The 21,544-nt window shown below is 38.0% G+C and overlaps 1 protein-coding gene across 1 annotated transcript; it reads left to right on the top strand.

The window, feature by feature from the left end:
* Positions 1–11,668: 11,668 nt before the first annotated feature.
* On the top strand, positions 11,669–12,170 carry LOC122725875 (peroxiredoxin-1-like). The gene has a single exon (XM_043963222.1). It carries the CDS (start codon positions 11,700–11,702, stop codon positions 12,168–12,170), a length of 471 nt encoding a protein of 156 aa, XP_043819157.1. The 5' UTR covers positions 11,669–11,699.
* Positions 12,171–21,544: the final 9,374 nt, after the last annotated feature.

The following is a 21,544-nucleotide window of genomic DNA, read 5'->3' as shown; positions in this document are numbered from 1 at the left end:
ACTGAAGGCTGAATTTGAGTCCCAGATTCACAGTTTACAAAACGGTGACTTTGGGAAGGTTGTTCAACCTTTCTGAATTTCACTTTCCTCATCTGTCAAATGGGGATAATAATAACCATCTTGCCTGTCATAAAGAATTGATAGGAAAATCAGATGAAATTATAGAAGCAGAGTATTTCATAACCACCAGGTGCTATATAGCTATCAACTATTATTATGAGGCACATTTTCCTTTTGGTAAAATGTGTTCATTGTTGTTCTCAACTCTTATTTATTGGGCTGGGCATGTGGCACAATACTAGGCAGTATTCTTAGATTTGCAGTTCAAAGTCTGACTAAGCCTTAAACCTTTTCAGAAAAACAACTGAAAGTGCACATACTTATATAATTTCCCCATATACATTGTCTATTTTTCCAATTTCAATATAGCAAAATACACACTTTTGTATATTCCTTTCCATCTCATAGCACTTTTCCCCCTTAATCTTTTATAAGCTAGCATAGGGATCATTGAAAGCAAGGGGTTTTCAGATTTCTCATTTGTCAGATCAGCTGAACAGCACTACAATTTCTCATTGAAATGATGAAGGATCTGATTTAAAATATAGATGTTATTCAGAGTCCTACATAAACCATCCAGTGATGGCTTGCACAAAATGTGGCACTCATTAACTTAAACTAGATCTAAGGAAGAGGTTGAGAAATAAGGCCCTCTATTCAATTTTTAAATTACTGTATTGAAGTAGCATATGAGGGGGAAATTTCATAGAAACAACTGTAGTCCCTCAGGCCTAGAAATTTCAGTGCATTGGAATACACTGACAAATGCAGTTTCAATCCAGCCTTTTGGCTTCAGCCTTCCATTTGACAGCAAGATCAAATAAGGGAAAAATGGATGGTATGAAGTAAAGCTGACAAGCAGCCCAATTCTCTCTTTCCTTATTTTAAATCAAAGAGGTGATCATTGAGACATCAGCAAACACATATATCCTCAAGTAAAAGGGTCACACAATAGAGCTCCTTTCTTCAGACGTGTGGAAAGAATATACTGTTATAAAAATATGGAAAGACACATGTTAGGGGCTAATGAAGTTCCCCTTTCACTATTCGAGCAAAGCTCACAGACGCTTCCCCCCCCCCCCTTCCAGAAAATATGCGCTGCTTCTTAGTTAGTCCTTGATAGAGGGATGTAAACCACAATGATCCTTTCTGGATGCAGATGCATTTGCTGGGTACCAAGGATGCACCAAGGAAACTTCAAATGACAGAAACATGCTCCTCATCATAGATGAGGCCAACATGGCTGTTAAGGGGTAAAATTCTAGCTAAACTGTCTAAAATATCTAATGAGTGGTCGCCAATAAATTATAAGCTTTAGCAAGAGTTAGACTTTTAAGCATTTATTAAGGAGAATAAGAATTTGGTAAAGAGAGAGAGAAAGGCCTAGATTCCTATCTATTAAAGGGAGAGCACATTTCTAGCTCCGCTCTCCACCAGCGTCCTCAGGAAAGAGCCCGAGACTGAGCGCCAGTCTCTTCCTTCCTCCTCCCACTAGCCCGCGTCACTTCCTGACTCCTGGTCTTGCCCTCAAAGACCTTCCTTTCATGGGCAGAACTCTTCTACAGTAAGTATCCAGCAGGTGGCGTTATTCCAATCGTTACAGTCCCCCCTGTTGTTCCTCAAGAAACAAAATGTTTCCTTGACGGAACAGTAAAAACAATATAATAACTATTGCTAACTAATAATATGTGAACAACAATATAGAAAAGGAAGAGAGGAAAGTTTTGTCCAGAGGGGCGATTTTTTTTTTGTCCTCATGAACCGACGCTTTGACATTAGTCTTGCAAAGGGAGGGCCTCTGCAGAGAATACACGTTACAGATGGTGTATATTATAACAGAAAGAGAAAAAAACAACAAAAACAACAAATCAAAACTGTTCATTTAAAGTCTCTGAAAGTCTTTTCTTAGATGTCCTCTAGGTGTAGTCGTGGAATGGAAGTCTTTTCAGGGGTTGATGTGTGGATACTGGTAATCAGCCAGGAAATTTCCTACAACATTGAGCTTAACACAACTTTAAAATAGCTTTGTCAATAATCAAATCAAACAATGAAAGTTCTCAAAAACATGTCTAAGGGAATTCAGAATCTTAGTTGTTACACATGAAACATATAATAAAACAAAAATTGAACCATTCTTTAAAATTATATTATTATTATAGTCCCCCCTTATGGAGAGTAATTGAGAAGACAGTTGCTGCGATATTAATTTTTAAAAAATAATTTTTTATCTTTGTTTCATCACTTTTTGCATCATCTGCCTAATTATCCTCATGCCATTATGAGAAATTAAAAAATCTAATATAATTGGTAACAGGTGTCAAGGCCAAATTCAACACTGTATTTATCATGACACCTGAGATAATTATGGGGGTTACCATAAAAGAACAGAGAAATGATGGGATATGAGCATTCCCACACTTGAGCAATATGTACTGCCCATACAGTATGCCAGACTTAAAATAGGTGGATGGAATATATGTCCATGCCACCGAACATATTGGAAGAAACTGAGTCAGACTTAATCAGATGCATGGGATTGAGATGTCCATGGCATCAGGCATATAGGAGGGAGCATAGAAGCCAGGTGTAGAAGTGAGATGGGTGGGATGAATACTTCCAGCCATCTGTACAATATTGTGGGGAAAAAGAGAATAAAATATTAAACCAAGAGAATCCAACCTCAACATTTGTCAAAAGCCGTTCCCTCGGCCATACCTTGACTTCATGCATGTCTCCCCTCATGTGACAGTTCAGTGTCTGCTCTTGCATGTATTCCTCTTGTGATTGCATGGCATCTTGGCCAACTGGCATCTGATAACTCAGAATAACGGCAATTAATGTCTTAAATGATAAATTCCCATAATTTAAAATCTCATATGGATTTAAAAATTGAGGATAATAAATGATTGCAAAAAATGTGAATACATCTTGACTCAGAACACAATATATAATTATGCAACAATTTCAAATAATACCCCTTTTTTTTACTTAGTATACAATTACTTTTGTGAAAAATCAGAACATATTTGAATACAAGTTAAAGCACAACACAATCTCAAAGACAACTTTTACAAATGTTCCCCTCTTTTTTTTTTTTTTTTGAATATGCTTATCAAAAATAATACTTCTAGAATCAATTTACACTTGCCATGGCAACCAATTTGCCAGGGAAATGCTTTAAAGAGTTTGATCAAATAATCAGTTGAGAAAAAATAATAAAAACAAACAACTCAGAATATGGGAGCACAATACTCCTAGAATTAACATTGCATTATGAAATCAAAACCATCTTGCAATTTTTTCAAAATTAGATAAATGAATAGAAGAAAATACACATGGAACAATAAAAGACAATGAAATTCAAACTAGGGAAATCTAAATGAATATGAACTTAATATTAATGAGTCTTATAAAATATAAACTTGATCACAACTATAAAAAGCTTTTACAAATATTCTCCTAGTTTTAAAAAGTATAAGACACAATCTCAAAAGCCTGAAAATCTCTATGAAAATAAACCCATACCATTAATTTCAAAATGTATATATAATAGCATAGAAATCCTATGTAACCTCTGAACTGACATTAATACTCTGAGTGAATTCAGAACACTTTTGATTCCGATATCTAAAATCCCCAATACTCATATCAATACCTTGCTGCTTACTTCTACATTTCTGTAAAATATGTACCCTTCCATGGCAAAAGAAGTGGAGTCTTGAACTATGGTGATGATTGTCATTCTTATTCAGCTTAAGTTTTTCTTCTTTAACCCCTCTATATTGTCTGTCGGGCTTTTCACCATACAAACGCTTTATAAGATTACTAATTAAAGACAAAAGCAGGTTAGCAAAATTATGAACAAATCGAGCATATCTGGAATTTAAAGGGTTTTCTAAAGTTGTCTCAGAAGCACAGCCAGGCTGGGGAAGGGCTGAGCCTGAAGCTGCAAATGTAGTTAGAGAAAGTTGTGCATGAGCATTAGATCTCTGGACTTCCCAGGCCGGGGAAGCAATGGGCTTGGCCATGGGAGGAGTAGAGGGTGGGGTCTGGAGAGGAGGGGAGGGATCAGAGCAATTTGAATCAGACTTGATTTTGAACTCAGGCCTGGATTCCTCTTCCCCCACTTTGCCTCCAGGTGCTAGGGGATTAAAAGCTTCTAGAGGGTGGGTCTTTGCCTCCAGGCATGCAAAATTAGAGCAACAATTAGTGTTAGAACTGGGAAAAGCTGCAGGAATCTCTTCAGGTTTCTCTGAAAAAGCATGGTTGGGAGAGGGAGAGATATTTCCTTGTGCGAGTAAGTTGCTGGCTCTTTTAACAAAAATAAAAAGAAAAATAGAAAATCCACAAAAACAAAGCATTAACATGATCTTATCTCCCATTTGTCTGGTTAAACAGACTAAAATCAAAAATAGGGTAATTAGGGAGTTTAAAAGGTCCATTCGAAAAATTTTAAAGGGAAAACACAGCCAGTGCGCCAGTACTTAGCAGTTTAAAGGGAGAGGGAGGGGAAATTTCTTACCCAACCAGAAGATCAGAAGAAGACTGAGGTTTAGCTTTCCTCTTCGTGGTCAGCCATCTGTTAAGGGGTAAAATTCTAGCTAAACTGTCTAAAATATCTAATGAGTGGTCGCCAATAAATTATAAGCTTTAGCAAGAGTTAGACTTTTAAGCATTTATTAAGGAGAATAAGAATTTGGTAAAGAGAGAGAGAAAGGCCTAGATTCCTATCTATTAAAGGGAGAGCACATTTCTAGCTCTGCTCTCCACCAGCGTCCTCAGGAAAGAGCCCCAGAGTCAGCGCCAGTCTCTTCCTTCCTCCTCCCACTAGCCCGCGTCACTTCCTGACTCCTGGTCTTGCCCTCAAAGACCTTCCTTTCATGGGCAGAACTCTTCTACAGTAAGTATCCAGCAGGTGGCGTTATTCCAATCGTTACATGGCCCAAGGTCTATGAACCAATCCCCTCATCCTATTCTTTTGACTCAAACTTCACACAAAGACATTCCTTTTGCTCACCTCAAGTATAAAAATGTTAGACTGTCCGAATAAACTTTGCCTTTTGCCACCACCCGAATGCATGGGGCCCTTCCAATCCCATCCTATGTCTCTATGTCTTTTTTTCCTTAACATCTTACCTGTAGCAGCGCCAAACCTATTCTAGCAGCCCCCTGGATCCGAAACTGTCAAACACATCCGTCCTTATGTATCCTTACAGCTCAGAAAATTCTCCTCTAAATTACCTACAGATGGTGCTCTTCTCCATTAGAATTTGTGGCCCTGGGGAGGAGCAGATAGAAGGAAGCAAGAAAGTTATCACAGAATAGCTTTGATGTTTCTTCTCCCTGGAAGCTTTATTTAGAGGAGCCGTAATGATTCCTGACATTTACATAGAACTTAAATTTGGTAAAGCACTTTACTTATATCACATGTGAAGCCTGCTGCTTTCCTGTGAGAGCTCAAGTATCTAACCTTGTTTTATAAAGATTGTGGTATAAGCTGCTAAATTAGAGGAATACCTAAGTGCAATCAAGCTTCTCTGGTTTCAGTTCAACCCAGTTCTTCCTTCTGGACATTTATAAAGTATGTCCTATGTCTAAGGCACTGTTCTAGGGGCTAAGGATACAAAGATAGGTACAGCACAAGCCCTACTCTAAAGGAATTCACAATGTATTAGAACACTGCAACAAACACAAACATAACAACAACAACAAAAGGGAAAATGAGCTAAGTACAAAAGAGAAGTTCAGGAATATATGATGAGAAATGTGAGAAAAGAGATATCAGGTCAGTTTGGAGAAGTTAAGGAAGAAATGGCATCTGAGTTAAGCCTTAAAAGATAAAAGGTACTTCTACAGGTTGAGATGCAGTGCAAGGAGAGGAGGGGAGACAGGATTGATCAGGCAGGACAAGAATGATGACTCAGCTAAGCTGGGATACAGAATATATGGAGGTAGCAGAATTGTTGGCAGGTTGATAGGAACTAGATTCTTCATGTCGTTTAATGCCAAGGCTAGGAGTTTATAGTTAGGTAATGGAATTTATGCCTAGAAATGGAAAGTCAATGGAAGATTTTAAGCAGAGTGGTAACATAACAATAATGATACATTAGGAAGATTGTGCAGGTGGTACTAGAGAAAAAGTACTAGAGAACATAAGGCCTGGGGCAGAAATACCAATTAAGAGACTGTTATGATATTTAAGATGAGTAAAGGTGTGTGCCTTAAAAACTATGCAGTGAGGGGGCAGCTAGGTGGCGCAGTGGATAAAGCACCGGCCCTGGATTCAGGAGTACCTGAGTTCAAATCTGGCCTCAGACACTTGACACTTACTAGCTGTGTGACCCTGGGCAAGTCACTTAACCCCAATTGCCTCACCAAAAAAACAACAACAATATGCAGTGAGATTGTAGAGCAGGGACTTAGTACAAGAAATATGGGGCAGCTAGATGGCACAGTGGATAGAGTGCCGGCCCTAGAGTCAGGAGGACCTGAATTCAAATCCAGCCTCAGACACTTAATACTTACTAGCTGTGTGACCCTGGACAAGTCACTTAACCCCAATTGCCTCACCAAAAACAAAAAAAAAGAAATATGGTACTAGTAGATTCAATAGGACTTGGCAAAGTACTAGATGCATAAAATAGAGAGGAAAAGATCAAAAAACAACTTTATGGTTATAACCATCTAGTGACATTGAGAGGGTTATTAATAAGAAGAGAGAAGCAGGAAATTAAATTCAATGCACATTTATTAATTAAGTACCTACTATGGTTGAAAATTGGCCCTTGAGGTGTGGAGATCACTTTAGAAAGGAACCAAAGATAGTCCTGGCTTCCCTTTCATGCAAGAGGCTGCATACTTAGCAGACTTGCATTGAGAAGGAAGAAGCTAAGGATGTTGATTTTAACATACTAAGAAGCCTTTCCAATTCCAGGTTATCAGCAACATGAAAATAAGTGAAACTTATCCAGGAGCTTCTCTGGGACTAGGAAATAATGATTAAACATAATGTACCTACTGGCTTCAAAGACCATCAGAAGAACAATTTTAGATCACCATGTTTTTCTTTTGGTTAGTGACATTTTCTTGTTTTCCACATCTCGTTAGGGAAGACAAACCAAAACATGAAACGTTTAAATGTCTATGTATTTAGACAGTGTGACAAAAGAGTTTCTGAAATATTTAAAATACTGTAATCCCAAGACAATGTGAGATCACTTCTTATATAATTTTTGTCTTTGATCTAGTAACTATCTTTTTTATCCCAGTTAAAAGGGGAAAAAATGACTATTTCCACTAGACTTTCATGACTGGCAGAAGTAAAAAAAAAAAAAAAAAAAGGAGCATTATTCAAGTCACCTAACTCAGATGAATTCTAGCCTAAGATACTGAGAAATCTGACAAATATGATGGATTAACAATTGTCAGTAGTATTTGAAAGATTGGGTCAATGTGAGGTACTGCAAAATTGGAGAAGGGCAAAGGTTATGCTGATTTAGAAAAATTGGAAGAGAATGGAGTGTATGAACAATAAGGATAGCCCAATGAGGTTGGCTTTGAGAACTAGAAAAAAAATTAGAATATATCATTAGAGGGGCAGTTATTGAATACCTAGGAAAGAAAGCAGTGACCACCAAAAACGATCATGATTTCACCAAGAATAGTTTAAAAAAATAGCTTCCCGGGGGCAGCTAGGTGGCACAGTGGATAGAGCACCAGGCCTGGAGTCAGGAGGACCTGAGTTCAAATCTGGTCTCAGACAGTTAACACTTACTAGCTATGTGACCCTGGGCAAGTCACTTAACCCCAATTGCCTCACTAAAAAAAATAGCTTCCCTTCATTTTATTCTTTGATGAGGTTAATAGATATAACGAGGGGACAGCTAGGTGGTGCACTGGATAAAGCACTGGCTCTGGATTCAGGAGGACTTTAGTTCAAATCCAGTTTCAGACACTTGACACTCACTGACTGTGTGACCCTGAGCAAGTCACTTAACCCTCATTGCCCAGGAAAAAAAAAGAGGAAGTGCCTCGTAAAAATAGATATAGAGTTGAGTATCTCCTAAATGGAAATGGAGAGATTCATGGTAGGCATCAGCAGGTGGTAACACATTACAAATGAGAAATTATGCAAGAGAAACAGTATAAAATATATCATAAGAGGTATATGACTGTAAAAAAAAATGAACTGATCCCTGAAAGTGGAGGATGGATAGTGTGTACTTCACTGGTATCTATAAAATGTCAAAGAATGTGATAAAGATGCCTAGAATGTTAGATAACATATCTCTCCAATTTGTAAAAGGGTATGGGTAAGACTCACATACACTCCACAGTCATAGATGAGTTGAGATATGCATTGTGAGCTCCTCAAGTTTCCTGATAATCTTTTTGCCTTTCTCTTTATCTTCAGCATTTATCATAGTGCCTGGTATGTGGCAAGTGCTTAATAAATGCTTATTGACTAATTGACTTGAGGAAATACCCACATGATGAGATCATGATCAAATGAAAATCATCAGAGAACATAACTCTAATAGAGATCATAACTTTAATAAAGTACTAGATTAATGGAAATAAGACTGTTAGATCAATTATTGTTATAGATCTATTTTATCTAAATTTTAGCAAAGTATTTGGCAGTGTATCCTGTACTAGTGTAATGAGGCTGGTAAACAGAAATTAACAACATTGCCCCTCCCCCTCCATTATACTAGTTTTATTGAAAATATAGAAAGATATGAGGTGGTTTAAGCATACTTGTTTTGGATTAAATGACTAAACCCCAAAAATAGTCATTGAAGGTTCAATGTCTTCATGGTAGAAGGTCTTTCATGGAGTGTTTCAGTGATCTGAATTTGGCCCCATGCTGTTTGACATTTTTTAAACCAGTGGCTTAAATAAAAGTAATTATCAAATATATATCATATTTGGAAAGGATAGAAATCTGAGAAGTTTGGTTAACATACTAGATGGCAGAGTAAGAATCCAAAAAGGGTTCACAGGGTATAATTTTGGACTGAATGTGGTAAAATTTAATAATGAATAGAAAACCCTTTACTTGTCTGCTTTTTTAAAAATTAACTTTACAAGAATAGAGAGATATGGCAGTTGGTCTCAAAAAGATTTAGGACTTTTCATGGACTTCAAGTTCAATATAAAGCAACAATTTCCTGTTGCAGTGAAAAAGAAAAAAAAAAAGAGCTAATGCCCTCTTACAGTGTATGATGCATGGTATCAGGGACTAGGGAGCAATAGCACTGCTATACCCTGATCAATCACACACTTCATCTAGATTATTCTCTTCAGTTCTGGCCACCACATTTTAGGAAGGACATTGGTAAACCAGAGAATATCCAAAGAAGGGTGGGTAGTCAGGACAATGAAGAGCATGGTTTCATGTCATATGAGTGAATGAAGTAATTGATCAACAAGCATTTTATTATGTAACTGCAATGTACTAGACTCTGGAAATGCAAAGACCAAATTCAAACAAGCCCTGTTCCTGAGGAGCTTACATTCTATGAGGGGAGATGGAAAGTACACACGAATATATACAGAATAAATCCAAAAACTAAATACAAGGTAGACTAGGGAAGGAACACAATACCATTTGGGTGTATTAGGAAAGGCTGGAGTCAAGTCCAGAAGGAAATAACACAACCTATGAGGCAGTTGTAGATAGGAGGGCAGTTCAGGTATGTGGGACAGCCAACTAAGGAGCAAAGATAGGAGATGAAGAGTTGTATGAGAGGAACAGCAAGAAAGACCCAGGGATGTTGAACATGGAAAACAGATTTGTAGGAAGAATGAACATGAGAATTGTTTTCTGAAGAGCTGTCATGTGGAAATGGGATTACATTAGATCTCATTGGCTCTAGAGGACAGAACTATATGCAACATAAACAAGATACAAATAGGGCATTTTAAGTTAAAACAACAACAACATATATCTTTCCTAATAATTTCTGTTGCAAAAAGTGGAATGGACAAGCAAGGAGGCAAAAGGTTTCCCCTTCTTAAAGATTTTAAGCAAAACTAGGTGACCACTTGTTGGGTAGGTTGTAGTGAGTATTCTTTTTCATGTTCAATTTGAACTAGGCAGCCACTAAGATTCCATCAGACAGTTGAAATTCAATGATTCTGGAAATTTTCTTCATTAAGTCAGTTGTCTCCTTTGTGCACAATGTGTCATTAAATGTGACTTTGCTGGTGACAGACCATATTATCCTTAAATCTTTCTTATTAACAACCATGAATGAAAGAGATGTTCAAATATTAACAAAAGTTCAGGGGAATTATGTAAAATCTCTTTTAAAAGAAAAAAATTACTATTGTGCCTGCCTGACACATTTTTAGAATAGCTTTTGGAAACACTCGCTGACCCACTGACTGACTGGACTTGGGAAGCAAGCTGACAGAGCAGGCAAAGGTGGACCAGGATCCTGAGCTCAGCTAAATACAAGGGGAATAAAAGCAATTATAAGGCAGCCAGACAAGGGGCATCAATCAAGACAGAAAGGAATAGACAATTACCATAGGGCAAGGAAAGCAAGGTGTCCAGAAAGATCAGTTAAGGGACTTGGAAAGGTAAGTATCTCAAAAGGAAAGTCTTAAGATTAAGGAGAACTGGGAAAGGCTTCTTTAAAAAGGCAGAATTTTAGCTGAACCTTGAAGGAAACCAGGGAACAGAGATGAAGAGGGAGAGAGTTCGGGGCATAAGGGACTCCAAATGAAAATTTATAGTCAGGAGTTAGGTTGTCAAGTTTGAAGAATAACGAGGAGGCCAGTATCGCCAAATCACAGAGTACATAGAGAGGTGTAATGGGGAGTAAGATATGAGAAGATTGGAAAGGTAGTTAAGGAGAAAGATTATGAAGGGTTTTAAAAAACAAACAGGGGAATTTATATGTAACTCTGGAAGTAATAGAGAGCCATGGGAGGTTTTATTTTTTAATGCAAGAGGTGTGGGGTGTGGTATGTGTGACATGGTCAATCCTAAAATTTAGAAAGATCACCTATTCAAGCAATTCCATCATAGAAGCTTGACTGGATAGCTATTCTCTAGTCGGCCATATACTCAAATGCTAGAATCTGAACTGGATTGCTATTTTATTAAAAAACAACTTAGGATATGACTAAGCTTCTTCAATCAATCCCAACGTACATCCTTCTGTAAATAGTTGAACTGTCTTTTGTTGTTGATTGAATGGTTCAATGAAGATGTCTTGGTTTTGTTTACATTTAGATCATAACTGATTTGTTTACTGACTGAAGAAATCTAGACAAACCCCATCCTTATACTAGGTAAGGAACTAGGAAGAAAGGCTTAGATAACAAGAAAAAGACCCAGGAATCTAAAACATAGATTCTGCTAATAGGTCAGCATGTATATAGACACATACATACTGGCCACAAGTATATAGCATCAGTGGCAGAGATAAAGATTGTTATGGCAATTTTCCTTCTGCTTAGGGAAATTCATAGACTTTGTGATAGAGCTAGAAGAGAACTGCAGGCATTCTCCAGCTCTTCTTCACGTGTTGGTGTCTCTTCTGTGCATGTCTGCAGAGGCCAGCTGTTGCAGTCGACATGGCTTCGGGGAAATGCCAAGATTGGGTTCCCAGCCCCCAATTTCCATGCTACAGCTGTTATGCCAGATCAGCAGTTCAAAGACATCAGCCTCTCCAACTACAAAGGAAAATGTAGTGTTGTTCTTTTATCTCTTGGACTTTACCTTTGTATGCCCCATGGAGATTATTGTATTCAGTGATCAAGCTGAAGAATTTAAGAAACTCAACTGCCAAGTGATTGGTGCATCAGTGAACTCGCACTTCTGTCACCTTGCCTGGGTCAACATGGTCAAGGAGAATGGTGGACTGGGGGCCGTGAACATCCCATTGATATCTGACCCCAAACGCACCATTTGTCAAGATTATGGGATCTTGAAGGCAGATGAGGGAATCTCATTCAGGGGTCTCTTCATCATTGATGATAAGAGCATCCTTCGCCAGATCACCATCAACGACCTTCCCGTGGGCCGCTCTGTAGATGAAGCACTGCGGCTCGTCCAAGCCTTCCAGTTCACAGGCAAGTATGGTGAAGTGTGACTGGCTGGCTGGAGACCTGGGAGCCACACGATCAACCCTGATGTCCAGGGGAGCAAAGAATATTTCTCCAAACAGCACTGAGCTGCTCTCTGCAGCCAAGGCTGTTCCACTCCAGGGGGCCTGGGGCCTCATGTCTTTGCTGTCTGCAGATCCAGAACACACATGCTTGATCTTCCCCAAGCTTTCAACTGGAAGGCCTTCATACAGGGAGCCCAGAGGGCTAGCTGGGCACTTCCTCCTCATGAGGCCTCATTCCTCCCCCTCAGGGCAGCAGGCTGAGCCTGCCTTAGGCCTGCTGGCTTGCCCCCTCACTCTTTTTTTTTCTTTTTCTTTTTTTTTTTTAGTAAGGCAATTGGGGTTAAGTGACTTTCCCAGGGTCACATAGCTAGTAAGTGTCAAGTGTCTGAGGCCAGATTTGAACTCAGGTACTCCTGACTCCAGGGCCAGTGCTCTATCCACTGCGCCATCTAGCTGCCCTGCCCCCTCACTCTTAACGACCAAGTGCTGTGTTAACCATGTTTGTACCAGTCAGGCCTTTGGGCTCCAGCCCTTCTGATATTTTGTAGCCTATTAAACTTGTTCTAATGGGAAAAAAAAGAAGAGAACTGCAATATCATCTAGCCTTTTCCTTCGTTGTAGAGAGATCTACAGGGTTATTGATTTTTGAAAGATCACTGAGCTAGTCACTGAGGAAGAGCTGGGACTTGAATCCAGGTACTCTGACTTTAAACTCCTTTCATTTTTTCCAAAATACCAGGTTAAAGTTGGTGTCAAAGCATGATTGGGCCTGGATCCACAAGTAGAACTCTTAAACAAGGAAACTGGTTGAGACATAGCAAGGAACCAATCATTTATGGATGTGTTTCCACCCTTAACAGTTGATGACCTATGCTTTCCTTATTGACAAATAAGGATAACAAAAAACTGTGGTGGCTAAACAAATATCACAATAAAATCCAGCTGAGGAACGGTTCCACAGGCAGTTGTGGTCAAGAAAAATTGAGGAAAATTAAGTGTGATACTGGCAGAGAATTCACAAAATTGGACACATTCAGTTGTTCTCTTTTCTTCTTTTTTTTTTTAAAGTAATAATGTTGAAACCTTTGGGCTTCTCTTCCCCAAATATGATTTTTAAATGTATAAAATAGAACATCTAGGATTACAAAGGAAACCAAATATATTGAAATAGCTATTGGTTCTTTTTTTTTTTTACATAGTAAACAGACTCATATTAAGAAACCCTGTTCTAGAAGTACATGCATGTTTTTATTCCTAGCTTTGAATGACCAGCTCTACCCTCCAGATTCCTTCAAATTCTTTCCTGATTAAAGAGCTGCTTCCATCACCACACTATTGTTCTCCATGGCAAAAGCCACCTCTAAGTAGTAGTGAATCCATTCAGAAAACATGATCACTCTCTCTCTTCTTCCTCTACACTTGCAGATAATCTACTCTCATTAAAATTGACAGGGAATTTAGAGGAATTTCAGATTTAGAACTGGAAAAATTCTAGTTCTTCACTTTTAATAAGCATGACTACAAATTTAAATTTTTTCATCTTAACTGGACTCTCATGGTTTCATAGTATTCCAACATGTCTTTGGCCTTCTTAAAGTCCGAAATCCACTCCATTCTTTCTCTCTCATACATACTCCCTTGCCTCCTGATTTACTGATATACTCTGTGACCTAGATCTGAACTTCTGAACTAAATTAAAGGGCATGAGGTGGCCTTTTCTTTTTTAAAGACCAAGCCCTCCACTTGTCCCTTTGATCCAGGCCCCTTCCATCTCCTCCAAGTCCTTGTTCTTCCCATCTTTCATCTTCAATGAAAGGATCCTTTTCTGAATAAAAATAGGTCCCCTTTATCCTAAATATACACATGCACATCCACATTTTCACAACTTTTCCTTTATCCTGTTTTCCCTTTAAATTATTATCTTCTTATTATCTACCTCTACATTCTTTCCTTTCCATTCATCAAGGAAAAGTAATCTATATGTGGTGTCTCATCACCCATTCAGCCCTTGATCTCTTGCAATTTGGTTTTTGTCCTCACCATGCTACTAAAATTGTTCTTTCCAAAACTGTAATGACTTCATATTACCAATTCCAATAGAATTTTCTTCAGTCCTTCTATTCAATGTTTGTCACAATTGTCAGTGTTCACCTCCCTTCTCTCAGTTATTTTCTTCCCCCTGTTAAGAGGCTAAAATTCTAGCTAAACTGTCTAAAATATCTAATGAGTGGTCGCCAATAAATTATAAGCTTTAGCAAGAGTTAGACTTTTAAGCATTTATTAAGGAGAATAAGAATTTGGTAAAGAGAGAAGAAAAGGGCCTAGATTTCTATCTATTAAAGGGAGAGAGCATTTCTAGCTCCACTCTCTACCAGCGTCCTCAGGAAAAGCCCGAGACTCAGCGCCAGTCTCTTCCTTCCTCCTCCCACTAGCCCGCGTCACTTCCTGACACCAAAGAAAAGACTCCTGGTCTTGCCCTCAAAGACCTTCGCTTCATGGGTGAAACTTTTCTACAGTAAGTCTCCAGCAGGTGGCGTCATTCCAATCATTACACCCCTTAAAATCCAGGATACTTAATTCTCTTGGTTCTTCTACAACCTCTCAGACTGAAACTTTTTCTGGTTTCTCTACTTTTTTCATCTAGCCCCTAAATGTAGATGTACCCCAAGGCTATCTTTAACAATCTTTTCTATCTACTTACTCTTCCTTAGTAATGTCACCAATTCCCATGATTTCAATGTTCACCTTATGTAGTTGATTCCAAAATTTATATTTCCAACCCTGATATCTCCTTTGAGCTTAGTACCATATATATATATTTCATAGGATATTGCTAATTGTGTATCCCATAGTCCAAACTCAATATGTCTCCAACTTTATTCATAATTCTTATCCTAAAGCTGCTGCTCCTATCAAAATCTCAATTTCTATTGATGGTACTACCCTTTTTTTTTTTTCCATCAACCAAAGTTTAATAAGCTCAAATTTATTTTTGATGTCCCTCCTTCCTTCAAACTCCAATTTTGGTCTTATCAATTCTACTTCTACAATATGCCATGCATTTACTCTCTTCTTTACACTCTTACTACTACCATGCTCCTTGCACCTGTATTATTGTAATAACTCATCTATTTTCTTGGCCTCAAACTCTCCTTTTTCCAATTTTTTCCAAAAGTGTTACTAGAGTAATCTTTCTACTGCATGCATCTGACTAGGCCACATAGCTAGGTATTACAGTAAATATAGAGCCTGACAAAGTTAGGAAGACCTGAATTTAAAACCTACCTCAGACACATGGAATCAGTTAATCTCCTTTAGCATCAGTTTCCTTATCTTTAAAATTGAGATGATAACACCTACCTCACAGAATTGTTGTGAGGATAAGATGAGATCAACATACATGATGCTCTATGTAAAGCTTAAATATCTATATAAATGTTAGCTATTTTAAATATAATTATTGCTCAAAAACCTTTGGCTTTCTGTTGCTCACTTTCATAAATAATAGATAAATTCAATGAATGAACATATAAATGATTGGCCTGGAATTAAAATTCTTCTCCAATATAGCTGACTCTTCTTTCTAACTTTATCACATGTATTCAGTGTTTCAGACAAGTGGGACTACATGCCAATCCCTTATTGTGTCCTACACTTTCTCACCCAAGTTATCATGCATGCTGTCATAGAAAGATAGATTCATTGTGAGAAGATTAAATGTATTCTCTATCATTTGTATTGATCCCATTTGCAGTTAATTAATTGATTGATTTTGTTCTATAACTACCTAAGTCAAATTTCTGTCTCTGAACTTCGTTCAGAATTCAGTTGACCTTCAATGGGTTAAATATAGAAATCCTGTTTTCTTTTTAATCACTGTTCTATTTGTGCCTCAAGGAATTTAGCTATCCTTGGGGAATGCTGGTGAATACTAGGGTGTTTGGTCTTATATATTTATACCATCAAGGTATCCTTTGAGGATATTTGGTTTGCTGTCCAAAGGGCTCTTACAAATTCATTTCCCCATAAAACATTTTAATTTTATGGGAAACTTCAAGGCATTTGTGTGTTATCCAATAGAGGTGAACTAGTTGACCTTGACGCTTATCCTTACTAATTAAAAAGGTGGTTTTATCTAATTCCCAGGCACTAGTGAGTCAACATCTTTGATTCCGTATCAATGACCTTGGAATGTAGTTGGGACTCATAAATTCACAAAGCATTCCTTCAAGACAGAGAAGGGTAGTCTGAGGTCCAATGTATATGTGAACCCACTTTCTTCAATGTAGCCAATTATGATCCCTCAACCTTATGATGCCAGCCAATTTTGTGGTTTCTGTTCTGTTCTTTGTTCTATGCTTATAAAAATGAATAGCATCTTTATTTCTGGGCTTTTGGCTTAAATGGAGGCAATCCAGTGACCTATCTTATTCTCGTGTTACCTGTCCTGATAATAAAATGTTATCTTGTTTGGATAACTATGCCTCGGTTTACCTTTTTGTTAAATTTCTCTCACAGTAATAGATTTAGAGTTTGAGTCAGAAGGAACCTCAAGATCATTTAGGCCAACCCTTCAGGCCCTAAATCTAAGAGACTTACTCTTTAGACCTTTTTTTTTTTTTAAGTGAGGCAATTGGGGTTAAGTGACTTGCCCAGGGTCACACAGCTAGTAAGTATTAAGTGTCTGAGGCCGGATTTGAACTCAGGTACTCCTGACTCCAGGGCTGGTGCTCTATCCACAGTGCCACCTAGCTGCCCCTCTTTAGACTTTTAACTGAGACTCACTGAGATTCCAAGAGTTGTTTGTTTTTTGGTTTGGTTTTGACCTTTCTTTGTATCCCTGTTTCTTAGCTTGGGGCTTGTTGATTAAATGACTGTTTAAAGGCTGTCCAACACAATGGATGATTAAGTAAGGTTCCCCCTTCCCCAAATTAACAAGGTAGAATGTTGGGCTGAATCTAAAAGCATGAAATTTCAAAAGAATAAATATAATGTCTTGCACTAAGTTTTTTTTTTTTAAATCAACATGACAAGACCTAGCTGAAGGAGGCAGGGCTAGATAACATATCATCTAAAAATATCTCTGATTTTTAGTGGACTCCAACTTAAACGTAAATAAAAACATGATATGTCAGCCAAAAAAAAGTCATTAAGACTGTAGGCTGCACTAAGAGGAAATGACCACCCCACTTTTCTCTTTCTAGTCTGTCCCCCCTCTGGAATATTGTATTTAGATTCCTGTATCACAACTTAGGAAGGGCACTGACAAGTTAGAGGCCATTGAGAAGAGAGCCACCAATTCTTGACCTATGAAGATCAGTTGAAGGAAATGAGGTTCTTTATTCTGAAGAAATTCTAAGAAGTTACATGTCTGTTGTTGCTCAGTCATTTTTTAGTCATGTCCAACTCTTGGTGATCCCACTTGGGGTTTTCTTGGCAGAGATACTGCAGTAGTTTGCCATTTCCTTCTCCAGTTCATTTTACAGATGAGGAAACTGAAGTAAATAGGGTTAAAGTGACTTGTCCAGGGTTACCCAGCTAGTAAATATCTGTGGCCAAATTTGAACTCAGCAAGATGAGTCTTTCTAACTCCAGGACTGGTGCTCTAGCCACTGTACCACATAACTGCCTGATACTAGATATTATCATGTTAGATATAATCAAATATATAAATTGTGTCACATGTAACAGGGATAAGACTTGTTTTCTTTGGTTCCAAAGAAAAGAACTCTGGGAAAAAATACAAATTTAGATTTGATTTGTGGGAGAAAAAATCTGAGCCATCTAGTAGTAGAAAGGCTTGCTTATGTAGATAGTGGGTACCTCTACACTATAGTTCTTCAAGTAAAAGGCCTTATGACAATTTGTTAGCTATATTTTAGAGAAAATACTGGTCTCAGATTAGGATGGACTTGATGGCCTGTGGTTTCTCTTCTAACTCAGAATCTGTGATTTAGTTAATTGAATTGGAAATGGGGAGTTTCAGAATAGTCATTGAGGGGAATTCAGTGGGAATACCAAAGGACTGCTAAATAGGCAAAGAAGGCACACCTGAGATTAGGTAAAATGGATTTGTAATTGACCCATTTAGCCTGGTCTTATACTTTTTTTTTTTCATTTTGGTATCCCAGAAGAAGGAATAAAGAAAGTGGGTAGTGGACCTTTGCTGGGGTGTGGAGTTGGCACAACAGGAATGGAAGGAGGTCATAGAATTAAATGATTCTGGAGTGTCAGCAAGAGCATCTCTGAACTCCCTGATCATGCTCTATGTGATGGATTGAGAGACAAGTGAAGTCAGAAGAGTAGTGAAATACAAGGAGGATGTGGAAGGTACATTCATAGAAATAGAGTTTTTAATGATGGTAAGAGTGGGGAATTGGAGGTAAAAATTAAATGAGCAGAACTTAGAGTGACAGCTTCTGCCATTCACTAGCAGTGCGGACTCGGAAAGGTAACTTCATCTCAGATTCCTCATCCATAAAATGAGGAGCTTGCACAATTGGTTATAAGGTCCCTTACACTTTTAGACTGAGGATACTATCAGAATGGGGATTTGATGAGATCTAGTGAAACAACAGACAGTAGCAGATGGCTTCTGGAGCTTAGGAGAAACAGAGACAACTCTGTGGACTTTATGAAATAAGAGAAAGAGAAAAGCCATCCTTAGTAATTAAAGAAACATGACAGAACCAGGTGTCAGTGACTCAGTAAGTAGAAACAGAATCTTGACACTTGGGGATATCAAGGAGCTTTCATTTAATTGGGGTATGCCATAAATACACTAGCAAGTACATAAAGAATACATACTAAGTAAATAAAATGGAATTTGAGGAAAAAAGTACTTACAATGGTGTGTGTTAGGGATCAGGAAAAGGCCTGATATAGGTGGTAACTATTGAGCTAAGTATTGAAGGAAGGTAGGCACTATAATACATGGAAGTTTGGAAGAGTATATTCCAGTTGTGGAAGACAATGGTCAACTGTATTTTGACAGCTTTGTGGAGTATAGATTGCAAAGAGAAAAGACCTCAGGTGAGAATCACCACTTGGGTGGTGGCCATATGGATGGAAAGATGGAACTAGATTTGAAAGATATTGTGCAGGTAGGATTGATTGGCAAGACTTAGCTAGCCCCTGACTGGACATAGGGGTTAGGAAAAAATGTTGAGTCAAAGATGACTGAGATTTTTAATGAGAATGATAGGAAAGACGGTGGTGCCCTTCACAGAAATAGAGAATCGTAGAAGAGGGATGGTTTTTTGGGGAAAGATAATTGATTGTTTTCAAAATGTTGAATTTGAGATACCCTATGAGAAATCCAGACAAGAACAACATCCAGATGAGAGGGAGCTGGAAGTTGGGTCATTCCTAGCAGTTACAAAAGTTAAGTATTTAGTCTGGTGCCTGGCACATAGTAGGCACTTAAAACGTTTGTTAACTGATTGTTAACTGCTTTGTGTCCAAAGATCATGAAAAGGAAGGCTATTTCTGTCTTCTTACTAAACCGAGAAAAATATAAGGCTGTTTACTTCTGTAACAATGCCTTGCCTTTGTATGATCCAGGCAATTTTCATTACATAAAATTGCTACAATTTGTAATAGGTTGAATAGATATAGCCTTAGGAAAGCTAATTTGTTTCTAACCATTCTTTTACTTGAGGCCTACAAAGGTTTGAAGTATGAAATAACAGGATATAAATTGATAAGTCATAAAATGCCCCAAATGCAAACCTAACTGAAAATACAAAATGCGTGGAAATTGCTGCATCATAAAAATCAATTATCCTAGTGAATATGCTTTCAGAAAGAGGTAAATAATGCTATTTACTCATAAAACACACTTAAAACCAGAAAGAAGTATAGTCAACTCACATAAACAAAAGATAGCCTCTTAGGCCCTGAAATAGAGAAATATTTAGATGGTATAAAAAGCATAGGGCATCAATAACTATGATAATTCACTGAAGCCATGTTTATGTGGAGACAGCAAACTTAGCTGTAAGTAAAAGAATCATTCTTTCCAGGAATTTCCATAGAGGATTCGAGTGGTCTTGATGTGGATCCAGAGAGACCAGAGGAAACAGATAGGTCATCCAGTGTCATACAGCTGGTAATCATCACAGAACACCCAGGTCCTCCAATTTCACACCCAGTCTTCTTCGTACTACTGTATCATTCTCACTCCTAGACAGATAGAATTCGATGACTGGGGACATGGAGACAATTTTCCAATTGGGCATGTTTTGATTTCAGGGGCAGCAAGGTAGAGGTATATAAAGAGAAGAAATTGTCAATCTTTGCAACCTGCTTTTGGCAAATTATTTTAATAAAGTGATCACTGGAAAGGGAAGAAGTGCTTCCAAAGCCTGGACAATGTTCATAGCCCACTCAAAAGGATTTCCCTAGCCCACATTTTAAAAAGTTAGGAACTACAAATGGTGATTTCTGGTGAAGATGGCTTACTCAATGAAATCAGACCACCCAGCTCAAGCAAAAGCCTGAAATTCCAACCAGACTGAATATTGATTAAGGAATTCAATGAGAATTCATAATAAGTGAATTCTTCTACCCCAGACATACACACACACACACACACACACACACACACACACACACCAGCCAGAAACTCACAGGAAATAAGAAATGTGGCTGCCAACAAAGCTAGCAATGGCCAAAAAAGCCTGTCTCAGGTCCATTGGAGATAGGCCAGAGGCATGGGTTGTCTGGAGGCATCCAGTGACTAGTCCTCTCTATCCCTGAAAAGCCCAAAGGAGCTTTGTCCATGTGTATGGGCATATACACAGCTTGATGTAGAAATACATTTTCATTATTGCTAACCCCCCTTTTTACCCAGTCTCTATTCCCACTTAAAAAAAAAATCTAAAAGAAAAAAAAGTAGGAAACAGTCAAACAAAAAGGAGGGGATTGTTAGAGAAAAAATTCCTGTAAATATAAACACTTGGATTTTTTAAAATGTGGGCATTCCCACAAATGTGGCAGGTTGCTACAAATAATGATTTCTTATTCTATTGGATTCTTCTTGATGAGACATCATAGGAAAAAGCTATCCAAAGTCCTAGATATCTTCTCCTGGATCTTTACATATTCTGTAGGTATGAATTCAGCACATAGTCTATCTGATGTTTCATTGTTGTCATGGGATCAGCCCCACCTCCTATTTAGATAATACATTTCTCGGATAATATTTTAAAGTATTTCTCACATGTAAATCATTGTTGGTAATATACCAAAATTTATGTACTCCTACCATGAGTTTTTCCATTGTTTTTTAGTTCACTCTCAATTTTAGTACATAGGAGATTTTGATATTTAATAACTTGCAGCCATATAGTATC

Source organism: Dromiciops gliroides, chromosome 4, assembly GCF_019393635.1.
Source record: "Dromiciops gliroides isolate mDroGli1 chromosome 4, mDroGli1.pri, whole genome shotgun sequence".
Classification (NCBI taxonomy): domain Eukaryota; kingdom Metazoa; phylum Chordata; class Mammalia; order Microbiotheria; family Microbiotheriidae; genus Dromiciops; species Dromiciops gliroides.
Note: the sequence above shows the minus strand (reverse complement) of the source record. Positions and strands in the feature narration are given on the sequence as shown.

What these genes read in the sequence shown, in the direction of transcription:
- LOC122725875 (XM_043963222.1), top strand. Translation starts at nt 11,700, where the DNA reads ATGCTACAGCTGTTATGCCAGATCAGCAGTTCAAAGACATCAGCCTCT.